Source organism: Epinephelus fuscoguttatus, linkage group LG4, assembly GCF_011397635.1.
Source record: "Epinephelus fuscoguttatus linkage group LG4, E.fuscoguttatus.final_Chr_v1".
Classification (NCBI taxonomy): Eukaryota; Metazoa; Chordata; class Actinopteri; order Perciformes; family Serranidae; genus Epinephelus; species Epinephelus fuscoguttatus.
The window spans coordinates 28,415,403-28,428,523 of record NC_064755.1 but is presented as its reverse complement, the minus strand read 5'-3'; the positions used below and the strand labels follow the sequence as shown (position 1 = coordinate 28,428,523).

Sequence of the window (13,121 nt, the reverse complement as noted above, 5' to 3'; positions counted from 1 at the left end):
CCGGCTCAGAGAGACACAAAAGCATTTAGTGGCAGATGCAGCTGACGGATGGTAATGCTATTAGTAGCTGTAGTAAGACACAGTGGTATTCATGGCGGGGATAATAATGGTTGGACTAGTAGCAGCTGTAGTATTCAAATAGCTCTCATCTTTCTAATAATAACACCACGGAGACCTGTGGTTTTGGGGCTTTGTGCTCTGCGCAGAGAGGGATCAGTGTGTTCTCAGGTCAACTCCGCTCTGCATTCCCGACCTTTCTTTGTTTGTAATTTAAATATGTCAGTAAGGAGAATAATATGTTCTTTTAACAGCATGCGAGACGCTCAGGACTTCCTCCTTCTAAGCATCAGGGACCCGAAACCAGTCTACAGAAAAATATTTTTCTATAGGTGGAGTTAATGATTTGAGCCCAAAATGACATATTAAGTAAAATGGGTGGGTTATTTGTGAGAGGTTTCGTGAGCTGCTCTACCTTTTACTTACACAGTGGAATTTTTAACCAAATCTTTCAAATCTTCCTGAGCCCTGTGCAGTACCCCTGGAAATTAAGAGCCATACAGACATATAGGGTTTCTCTGCACATGGAGCTCATGCAGCTCTGGGGTTTTTTGACGGGGTTGGCCCGCACTGCGCTGAGCTACAGCGAGCTGTTTTTAAAAAGGGGTCCCTCAGGGGAAGCTGGACTGTGAGGAAAACCAGACAGAGGAAATCACACCCAGTTGCGCCCATGGCAGCCCATCTGGCTCCCTCACATCTGCACAGACATTATCTCTGTAAAAAGTAGTGGGCACGCTTATGGCAGTTACTTTGTGGTTGCTGCAGACTTTGGCTGGGACAAAAGAGTTTGAAATGGTAGTTAAAGACAGAAAATACACGGATTTCTACCAAAGGCATTTAAAATATTAAATTAAAGGCACTGCAAATGAAAGCAGCCCGACGGTAGGTTTTTGTGTGTGACCCTGCAGGGTAGAGTTAATGCCTTTCAGGAATTCAAAACAACTTCCCTTCCATAAGGGATAAACAGTGAGTCTGAAATAAGATGTTGTTTGTCGACACAGCAGCAGAGCAAAAAGAGCAGATTTCTTTGGAGATTTAAACAAGCTGTATGTCATTTAGGGGTCTATTTTTAGTACAAATGACATCATCCAAAACCACTCAGAATTTCAACACAAAGACATTTCATATCAACCACAAATTTCATAGATCGTGACAGACAAAAGGGTAGATAATGACGACAGTGGCCACATTCGGACAAAACATATTTCATACTCCAGTAGATGACTTCCAGATGGAAGTGGGAGGCAGTGACAGACCTCAGACGCCAATTAACCAGGGCCACTCGACGGGACAGTGGAGTCGGCCACTTATAGTGCCAACAACAAACATGGTGATGCAAAGCACATGGCACGGAAGGAGGGTCACTTTTCCACTGCCGGAGATCAAAAGTTCAGATTTCAAAAGAGTTTCACTGTTTATGTAAACCTCAAGCTTCAAAGGATGGAGACGGATTTTACAATACATCACTGTGTGACAGTGTATGTCTCTGGACAGACTAGTAAAAGTTATGAATATGACATTGTTTTGCTTGAAAGAAAAAGGGAAAATTAAGATATGTGATGAATAAAAGTATTTATTTGATTATTAATAACCTACAATTGTACAAACAACATAAGTTAAACCATACAGACAAAAAAGTAGCTGTAACATTGACTCAAAGGCCGATAAATCCACATGGAGGACTTCTATTTTCTCTTCTGAATAAGACTCCTTGGAGGTGGCACAGAGGGCTCCGTGCAGACATAATTTATGTTCACATTTCCTTTTTCCCTCCTGACTCAGAGGAAGGTTTTGAGGTTTTTGTCAGAGCTCCCTTAATGACACATGTCCAAGGAATGGGGACAGCCAAGGGTCAGAGATATTCAAGATACTAGGGCAGGATATTCATAAGCCACAGTTAACTTTCCAGTTGTTTGTTGAACTGGAGGGTCTCTCTCACACACTAAAACACACACTCAAACACACAGACTAAGCTCTCAGTAACCCCACTATGAGCCAATATTTAGATACTCTGTCTTCAGGCGGCTCAGTCTGGTACCATGACTGCGGATGATGAGAGACAGCAGCTCGTGTTTATCTTTAAGTCCCAGAGAGATGTCTGTAGTTTCCCTCAGAGCTCCCCGGATGTCACTCACTTGCTTCATTACATGCCCGTTCAGCTGCTGCTCCTCTCTCAGCTCAGTTTCCTGACTTTGTTTAAACTTCACTTCCAGCTCCAGCAGAGACTTGTCCACGTTGGAAAACGCCTCGCCGATCTGGGAGATCTCCCTCTGGAGGAACTTGCCGTAGCTGTCCTCTCCGTCCAGGTCGTGCGCCACGGTCCGGCCGATGCCCTCCAGCAGCCGCGCCGCGTCCTCCGCCTGCAGCTTGGTGATGATGAAGTCGTCCCTCACCACGGAGTCCCTCTCCTCAGAGGCCCCACATGGATACACGTCCGAGAACTTAAACAGCATCTGGCACTCCTCCGGGTCCTCAGTCTCCTCGTAATCCCCGTCCGGGACAAAGAAGTGATGGAAGGTGCCATTGGAGATCTCCGGTTGGAGGGGCCCGGTGTAGACTGCCGAGCAAAGCGGCCAAGACGTGAGAATGATGAGCAGCAGTGGGACGGGATCCATCATGCACCTCCTCTCCGTCTTTGGCGAGCAGCATCTGCACTGGCAGCCGGATCCAGCGCACAGTTTTCATCCCGACTCATGTTACACAGTTCCCCGTCACCTAAAAGGCGCAGACCGCCTGTTTGAGTCAGAGGGGCCCCTGGTGGCCCCTCATTACTCCAACCACACTTTGCAATAGAAGTCACACACAACAATGTAACAAAGCTTGTACTGTTTGGATGTTTCCTATTACCCTATAGTACCACATCTGAGCAGAAATTATGTTTAAGTGTTTAATGACCATGTGAAGCAGGATTCAGAATCAATAAGTTCTGCTCATAAATTTAGTTAGTATTTTGGCTTTCTCATATTGTATTTGAAAATAGACCATATGCAGCTTCAGGGTTTATTAATAACTTACAAATTTATGTAGCTGTCATCCGTCAGTCATTTGAAGCAGGATTACCAAAACCATTTTTTAAAGTTTTTATTTTTTAGGTTTAATCTATGTTGAATAGGTCAAACAAGACGGATTTATATCCATGGATGGATTACTGGACAGCCATACCAGGCAAATACCCAGGGACCCAAAGTGTCTAGGGCCCCACTGAACTTTCACCTGCAAAATGTCACTCAAATTAACATGTACCAAACAGGAAGAGGCTCAAAATGACCACAAAGAGATGCAAAGGAACTGTAAAGATACACAGAATAACTACAAAATAACTATAAAACAACCACAAAGGGACGTAAGCAACTAAAAATAGACAAGAGAGTACCTCAAAAAGACACAAAATAACAACAAAAAGAAGCAAAATAACAACAGAGACACAAAATGACTAAAAAAAGACACAACATTACCTCAAGAGACACAAAATAACTATCATTACTAAACAACAACAAAGAGACACACAAAGACCAAAAAATACCCCAACCCACAAAATTACTTCAAAGAGACACACAAAAACTACAAAAGGGCAAAACAAATGCAACGAGACACAAAATGACCCCAGAGAGACACACATATGGGTGCAGATTCCGGGGCATGTCCCCCCCAACTTCTGAAAAACACAAATTGTCGCCCCCAATTCTAAATAACCTAAATGATTGAAATTGAACAAATGTATACAGTAGTCCCATATACTAGGAAAAAAAAGGGAAGATGATGAGGAGAATTGGGAATCTGTGAGAGGCGAGAGATGAGAACGTGAGTGGACATAACATGCCTGAGACCCTGAAACAACAAGTAGCATTAACTAACAGCGAAGCAGTGAAATGGAAGGGGATGGCTGGCTCCATGTACTGTTGGCTGTTTAAAAGAAATAAACAGTAAAGGTAAGCATATGATTCTCTGTGTAGTGCTTTTTGAATGACTTGGTGATGGTGAGCACTCTGTGGGCATGATTTGCACATGTGCAATTTAAAAAAAAAAAAAAAAAATCACAACTGATTGTGTCCCCCCCAAACCTGTCATCAGATCTGCACCCATGGACACACAATTGCCTCAGAGACACAAAGTGACAGAAAAAGACGCAAAAATTACCACAAAACTACAAAAAGATGTTTAACAACTGCACGCAAAACAACAACAAAAACAAACAAAAAAGACGTATAACATCTGTAGCTCCTTTTACACTGTTTGTTCAAGGCAGAATATCACAACGTTATGCCGCCTTGCTGTGCTGTATGTAAGGTATGATCATGGAATGGGGGACGGAGTTGTCTTGCCTTTAATCCACCACGGGAGGTAGTAACAGTGCAGAAACAGTGTCTGTATAAACAGGACAGCCATCAGGATGGGATCATGGGTGGCACGGGTGTAACAATTTGACAATGTGTTACGCCTGCAAACCACTGTGGGAGATTTAAAATGTAGCTGTTAGCAATTAGTAGCTAACTCAAAGAAGATGAACATCAGCTGTAAATGGCCGCAAATTGGGAAAACGATGAGGCCTGGGAGCTCCTTACCCTCAGAGCAGAGGACAGGATGAGTTGCCATATAACAGGGACAGCAAGTGATTGTTATTGACACGTTAAAGCCATTGTTTTTGTTTAGAAAGTGCCCGTCACGCTTATTTTCATTCCACATAGCTATGATGCAGTGTAAAATCACACTGGAGGTGCTGAATGATGCTGCTGTTGTTTGGTTCTGTGTAAAAATGCAAAGGAAGCATCGTAGCGCCCTTAGAGCGTGATCTCTGTGTGAAAAGGGCTTGTTTGTCTTGCTCTTATGTAGGAGAGGTGGTGGGGCCAATGCATGTCTGTGCCCTGGGGCCCATTGTCTCATAATCCCCCCATGTTTATATCTTAAAATTACTGTGTAGCTATGATGACAAAAGCCAGAGCTCGCCTTCATAAACAAATCCCAAGTCATGATGTAAGTTTTTAAAGGTCATCAAGCACTGACATGGCATTTGGACATTTCCTTTATATAGCTGTTTTTTTTTTAATATAACACAGCTAAATTTTTTTGAATGCAAAGCAAGGCCTGGCCTGCCTGAATGCACAGCAGTCAAGTCAAAGTCTCTTTACTTTTAACTTAACTGTGACCCACTTGCACAGGTCTGACAATAAAACTTATCACATACAATAAACAGATAAAATAAAAATCAATCATACTTAAATAAAAGTCATCATAATTTCAAGGACGCTGCCGTTTAATAACCAACAGTGCCACATTGATGTTGTCGAAGAAAACAAAATCTGATCAGTTATTTTAGTTTCTAACAAATCTTGTGAGTCATGCCAAGAACTACGTGTAATAAAAGAATAAATGGTCTGTTTCTTTGTTGCTTACAAAAGGTACACAAATCAATGTAGTGAATATCAGTGTACAGCTCGTATTTGGTGCATTTCTACTGGATCCCCAGTCTGTGAGAGTGTAGTTAGAGCCCACTCTGATTACTTCACTCAGGTGATTGCATTACTGCACGGTGGGAGAGTCCCCTGGGCTACGATCCCCTCTACTGCACATCCTGTCTTCTGTAATTACATCATCACAGGGTGGTCTCAGATACGGCTTTCAGTATGTTAGCAAAACTCGCACAAACTAGAAACATATGGTGAGCTGTAAACACTGAGCTGCATATGGCTGATTTAGTCCTCTGTTTGATCCATTCATCCATACATGTTCCATGCAGGGTTTGTTGCTTCAGTAGAGATGACTGGAAGAAACACAGGTGTTTGGGGAATATTATATGAAACATCTGATTCAATCATAAACTAAATTGACTGGAGACTCAAACATATTTGACCATATTTGTAGTATTTATTTACTGTGTATTTTTCTTCCCTCTCTCAGCTCTGGATTGAGAGGTACAGCAGACTCCTCCTCAGACAGCAGCACAAGAATAAAAGCAGGATTTACCTTGTCAATAGGCAGGATGCAGGTTGACAGGCAGCAGCAGACAAAACCAAGAGGCCGTGCAGGCAGAAGTCCAGAAACTTTCTGGGATCAAAGTCTCCGAAAAAACAGGAAGGCAGATACGAGACAACAAAGCTGGAACACTAAGAGGAACAATCTGTCAGGAAGCAAGCAGAGCAGACAGATATATACTGGGAGCTGGTGAGGGAACTGAGGGCAGGTGTTCAGGTGGGTGTGGAGGTCAGTTGATGGAGGAAATGGGGCCTTTTTAAGAGCAGACATTTTGAATGCCAGAGGAGGAAAAGCACAGGTGTATTTAATTCAGTTAATGATGGCTCTGTTCCATTTAAGTATATCAGTGAGGCGGTATAAACAGTTGCAGGGCCCTAAAAGCAGTAAAACTAAATGGAGTGCAGCTTGTATTGATATTATTAAAGCAGAAATAGACATGTGTTTTGCTTTAACATATCATTATGAAGTAAATGTTTATTGCACACTATAATGGCTACAGTATATTGACACCATCTGCACTTAGATCAGTTCCCTAAAAGCCTTATTTTCACCATGCAACTTTGTTTGATCTCCCGGGAAAACGAAGGATGTCAACCGTTGCGCAACCAAAACAGGAGGAGGATAATGTTTTTGTTACCCAGTAGTTATCGGTAGCTAACCCCAGTTATAAAGAGTATCACTGTAAGTTCTTTGCAGTTACTAATCCCAGTCGTGGAAATGGTGGACAGAGGAGCAAATGAATCAGGAAGACTTTCTTTATGCTATATTCATTCACAATTCTCTCTCTATCCCACTTCCACCAATCAAACTTTGCCACGTTCTCCTTCAGCCATTTATGTTGCTGCTGCCAAACTTTAAATCTGTTCTCCTCTCTGCTCCTGTCAGCTGTCATTTAAGGTGTTATTGTCGCACCCTCCTCCACCCCATTCACCTCCACTCACCTTATCCAGAGCCCAGGACAAGCTTATCAAAGCCCACTCCTCTTCACATCCAGATCATCAGCTCCCTCTATATCTAATCTCATCGCCACCACCAGCGGCTAGACTCCACAGGGGGGATCCCTATACGTCTTTAGTATCCTCCTGGATTAGATGACATCAGGATGGGGTCTAATCGCCAAAGACTTTCACATTTCTCATTCTTGTGTGCACACGTAAATATTCTTTTCTCCTGAAGTAACTGTGGAAACTTTGGTAGTTGCTAGGCTCTGAGGAAAATAGAAAGTAATCCTATTATCTCTGCAACAGCAGGAGCAAAAATAAAACCATTTAGAAATGCTATATAATGCCTTTTTAATATGGGTTTTAACATACGTTTCATTAAAGCACAAATGGACAGCTAAGACACATTGTTCACACCTGTATCTGTCATGCATCTCCAGCTGACCACTATAGTTTGTATACTGCCTACATCACTTAAGCATAGAGGTCAACGGGCCCTGCACATATTTATTCACAAGCTCTCACTAGTCATACTGGCAGTTGTGTCGGTACATCTGAGGCTATTGCTGTCAGTTAAATCCAACATGGCTCTTTCCACTGGGGAAAATGGACGATTACACAACGTTTCATCAAACTTGTCATTAAATGGGCAAGTTGTAGTGTTAGCAGGCCGTCACCAAAACAACCACCACAACCTGCATTGCTAATGTAGTTCATGATGGAGACACATCAGGACACATTAGTGTTGCCACAAAACACTACAAAACACATGTGGTCAAATGCAGCACAGACCACCTCGGCAAGTGTTTTGAATGATTAGATCACAATGCACCTTGTTAGTTGTTTACACTTGAATTAAGTGCTGTCAACTGTAATCAGATCACCGGTGATGCATGTTAAGACCAGGTATGAACAAGCTCTGTCGAAATATGTGCCACGAAAAAGGGAATGACAGGAGAGATTAGTGCAAACAAAGAGATTAATCAGATGCAGATCACTGTGGAGGTTAAATATCTCTTAAGCTGCTAAATGCTTCGCTATATCAGTAGCTACACACTAACATTGTCTGTCTGTGGTTTGGTGCTGAGAAGGTAGTGTACAGTAGGTTTTTGGAGCTTTTTCAGTGCTGCCTGCTGCGGCTGGATGTGACGCTGATTAGAGCAGCAAGATTGAACCATAACAGTAAAACTGTGGGTCGGACAGCCAAAACAAAAAGCTGAGAGATGTGTGAAGTGAAAATCCTATGTGGCTTTGTCAGTATAAACAACCACCGACACATTACACACAGCATTTGATTTACCTAAATACAAGAATATTGATTACTGCAGCTTTGAAATATATTTGTACAAGTTTCTGTATCATTGTACTATATGCCAAATACTATTAGACAGACTTTTTATTACTGTGGATGCTGAACTGGAGCTGATATCTGTACAGATGGACCTAAATCCTTGGGAGTCTATATTTGACACAGTTTACTTTTTCTATTGGAGCTATCTTTGAAGTTGGAGTCATGAACTTATAGTGATTCGTAAGAGATTTTAAATGGGTCACCAAGGGGCCAACTGTTTGAAAAAGCAGTCATAGCATCTGTAGTTGTGTCACTGTTGCACCAAAAAGCAAGTTGTGGAAATAGTTTTGCAGGTGTATTTTAGAATAAGTGTGAGGAAACCTTGTGAATGCATGTTTTGTATTTAACATCAGCTTTAACTTTGGGTCACCAGAGCTCTTTTTGTTTGTTTGAAAACCACTGTTGTGCTGCCGAACACACTGTTGAATGAAGGATACAAGCACAGACAGCTGGAGGCTCTCCGGCATGCAGCCTTTCTCTGTTTCTTCTTCAGTAACACACCTGAATAAATAAAGCGTCTCTCAACATAAACACCGATAGAGTAAACTGACCGGCTCTCCAAAGCAGAGCGGGGGCACTGCAGGGCAAAGCTGCCTGAAAGCAGATGTAGCAACAGATGTGACAACAAATATAATTTAGTGGAGTTGGGAGGGATGTTCTTGTTGATCCTCTACTGTATAATGTTGTGTCTGTGTGTTTGTTTGTGAGTGCACATGTGTGTAGTGTGAGTGTGTGTACGGAGGCCTGAAGGCTGCAGTGTGGACAGATGCCTTTCACATGGTGGTAATGTGTTTCCTCACAGAGCTGATCTGAGGGAGCTGGAGGGTCGAGGGCCCGCAGGCTGTGTGGGAGGCTGCACAGACAGTCGGCTGACGCACAGTCTCACAGTGAACTTTAATGACCCCACTTCAATTCAGACGAGTTTTTAGTCGGTTATTAGCGGCGAGGGAAGGTTTATTTATGGAGCCCTTCATTAAAATAAAGTCCTGGAGGAATCTTTCTCTCACTAATCAACAATCAATTCAAAAAAAGCATCCGGAGAGCTTGAACCTCTGCATAATCTTGTTTTAATTTGAATAATTGGTTTTGTTTTAATATTGTAATAAAATCATGCTGATTTGCCATAAATCCTGTCAGGAAATATCAGGACTCTGAGGAATGATGCTTTTTAAAGAATTTCAAGTGAGTAAAACTCCATTTAAATGCATCATGTTGCTGAGGTGCCACTTATCAGCAGAATGTAAATTTTGGAGGACTGGATGGCATGTCTGTGTGCCCTCAGGTTTCGCTGTAATTGCATAATATATTCAAGAAATGTGTCGGTTTTTTCAATTGAGTAATTTTGGCAGCCAGGAAGTAAAATTACTTTTTTGTGCCTATGCAATTATCTTCTGTGCCAAATTTAGAGAAGATGGATAACATCTCTGGGAGATGTGGTGAGAAAAAGCTCAATTTGAAATGATGGAATGATTTTAGTTGGGAGGAGAAGCGCAAAATAAAAAATACAAGGAAAATGAGAGCTAAACATCAGGGTTTTTTTTAGACACAAATGACCGCAAAGTAGCACTTTTCAATCTTGAGTGACACCAAAAATTTAAATTTTGAAAATAATCATTATGTTTGAGGGCAAATTAGTTCATAAGTGGTCTAGTTTTTCCTTTGCAGACAACAACAGAGGGTGGACATTTTTATACAGATCTTCGAACATCAGATATAAGAGGAAAATGATCCAAAGATCAGGGGCCGTATTCACAGACATTCTAAGGATACTAAGGAGTCCTAGTTTAGGAGTGATTTAGGAAAGTTCTCAGAGCAACTCTGAGCGCGGAAGAGGCAGAAACTTTGACCTTAGTGAGGAGGTGTAGTTGACCCTGTTGCTGGGTATGGTTTTCACAGACTTGCCCTTTACTGACCCTGCAGAGTGCGGAGACTCAGTGGAAATGAAATGAACTGCTGACTGTGAAAGTGTTCTCATTGTTATTGTGATCACTCTGCTGATGAAAGGTTGAGACAGACTCGAGTCATCACTGCTGCGCTGTTGCATTTTTCCAGTTTTCCAAATATCTTAGTGTTGTGATCATTTCATTTTGTGGAAATAGTGCTGGGTGGGAAATGTGCGTGTATCTCGAATGAGATCAGCCCCACATATTATCCCTGCACAGTTTAATCTTTAGCATATCATGTACTCACTGTCATCCAGTGTTTGGAGAATATTTCTCTGACCTCTGTCTTTCCACCATTTCTCCTCTGATTAAGAAACTCCTAACCCTTTCAAAAGTCCGCCTCTCTTCTCCTAACAGTTTTCACCTTAGGAGCTCTTTTAAGGTCTAAGATGCTTTGTGAATAATTTTAATCTTTACAAGAACTAGTCTTAACTTTAAGGGGAAATTCTAAGAAAACATCACAAGGATTTTCTCAGAATTCTGTCACAAGAAGCACCTCTTTGTACTAGGAGGCTTTATGAATACGGCCCCTGGTCTGTAGTGTGGGTACCACTTCTGGTCCTGGCAATGCAGTTCACCTTAATGTGTTCACCAGTGAGTAATCATCACAGTCAGAACATGCTAGGGCATCAACAGTGGAGTGGAGTTTATGGGAAGAGCATTAGGGTGATAAAAAACAAAAAAGCAAAAGCCATCTGTGGCGCAGAAAAACAACGATTTTTATATCTGCACATACCGTATTCTTTGACGCTGATTATCTATAAAAATCATTTGGTATTTATTTTAAAACAAAAATGTTTTTAGCAGCTAAAGAGACAGATATCTTATTTCCATAATGATCTCCAACTGATTAATCATCCTGTTTACACTAAACTCTCATGGCAAATATTTTGACACAGCGGGTCAGGGCTCCAATCTGAACGCAGATGGTATCATTAGTCTATAGCCATGACATTGTGCAATCAACGTGTACTTCATTATGTTTAGTTTAAGTTGCCTGACATCAGACAGAATTGGGGTGGGAGGATTCAAAGGCAAAAGTTAAAGAACAAAACTTGAGATTTTCAGCTTACAGCCACAAGACCTATCACTTTTTGCTTTCTTTCACCTGCTATAGTGTTATAATCACTGTCACAGTATTTTTTCCTCCTACACATACAGACTACAGCTGAATGATGACACTTTCAGAAGCCCACTCACTCACCATTGTTTAAAAGCAGAGAGGTTGGAAACCTTTTAGAGAGTGGGAGCACTACAATTACATCCTCTGGAAATGAATCTATTGAAGGTTACAAATGGAAATTCAAAAGTGCAAACGAAAATGGAACAATGGTGATGACAAGTTATTCTCTGTTCTCAGTGTTTACAGCGACTCCTAAGAGACAACGTGTGTGTTGGACCTTCTGCTGTGGAGGCACGTCTACAGTATGTTTTCAATCAGATACAGTCAAACTTTATTTATCCAGAGGAAAACTGAGATACAGATGTTACAAAGTGAGAAGACCGCAAATACAGAGTGCAAAAATAAAGTCTGAGACAACAATAAGGTGCAAATAAGGTGAAAATCCAAAATACATACAATATAAATCAACCCATAATCCAGAGAACAGCTCTCAGGCTGAGCCCCCGACTCTTTTCTTACACCCTGACTATGAATATATGCAGAGCTGTCATCAAATTAAGTCAGAAATATATAAAATTATGCTGGCTAATACTTTAAGACGATAGTTCTGTGTTTGTTCCTCACCTCTCAGGATTATGTCCCTCAGCCTCCTCACTCTGCCTGTCATACTGTTCTGCATTATGTTGTTTTCTCTCATGACAAATTCTTGTGCAAAATGTGCAGCCTTTTCCGTGTCTGTTGACATTGAGTGTTCTGTTGTTGTTTAACTAATGATTTCAAGCTCTCTGGCTCACCATCTCATGCCTCATCGAGCGTCTATGTTTCCAGGTTTTCAGGACTGTTTGTGGTTACACGATTTGTCAGTTAAAGTGAGAATGCTGAGGACCAAACAAACCAGTTAACGATTCATGCCACACCATAGCTGTTAGCATCAGTGTCCTTACAACAGTGACCTGACAGGTGTGTGATTTTCTGCAGCGCTGCCAGCGCCTGGACTAAGAAACATTTGTATAAACAGAAAAACAGCTTAATGCCATTCACAGATTAATCTGCGGCGCAATGCTCAAACATGAACCAGCTGGACACGTGTGTGGAGGTGGCCAAGCAGATGCAAAATATCACATTTTTACATGCGAGGAGAAGATGGTGGATCAACTCTGGAGCCATCTGAAATATATTGGCAGTTATTGCAACATGTGAGGAGAAATTGTATGATAAATTGCCAGAAAATAAAATCTTTATAGCAAAGACAGAGATGACCCATCTTTCCTCGAGTTTCACTTCCAATACATACCAGCATCCATATGCTATTCATTACACTGCTGCAACAAATAACAAAAACAGCGATAATAATGGCGATAATAATTAAAGTTTTTTCTGTATGTCATGTCTAGTTTGTGCAGAATTAATTAAACTGACTGGGCTCAGTTACATCCTGGTGCTGCAGGAGGTTTAATGCCAGGTTTTTTACCTTGACCCCGTATACAGGTGTTGGTTCCTTCATCCATCCACCTCTGCAGAGTAATTTGAGTCCGCTGCTTCACAGTGCAGGAGGTTTCATTCAGGTCAACTCATCTGTCACTCTTATTACTCATGCTTCATATCTGAATCTCACCCCTCTTTCACCCATTTCACCACCATGTCTGCTGTACTGCTATCCTCGCCAGCTGCTGAGCAAAATGCATTACACAAAAAATTATTAGAATCTGTCACATTTTTGCTGCTTGAGACGGCTC

General features: G+C 41.6%; 1 protein-coding gene across 1 annotated transcript; it reads right to left on the bottom strand.

Moving 5' to 3' along the window:
* Window positions 1–1,610: 1,610 nt before the first annotated feature.
* On the bottom strand, window positions 1,611–2,710 carry fibina (fin bud initiation factor a). Its single transcript, XM_049573234.1, has one exon. The coding sequence runs from the start codon at window positions 2,673–2,675 to the stop codon at window positions 2,046–2,048; it is 630 nt and encodes a 209-aa protein (XP_049429191.1). The 5' UTR covers window positions 2,676–2,710; the 3' UTR covers window positions 1,611–2,045.
* Between the last annotated feature and the right edge of the window lie 10,411 nt (window positions 2,711–13,121).

Excerpts from the sequence above, each read along its gene's own strand:
- fibina (XM_049573234.1), bottom strand. The coding sequence starts at position 2,675 with ATGATGGATCCCGTCCCACTGCTGCTCATCATTCTCACGTCTTGGCCG.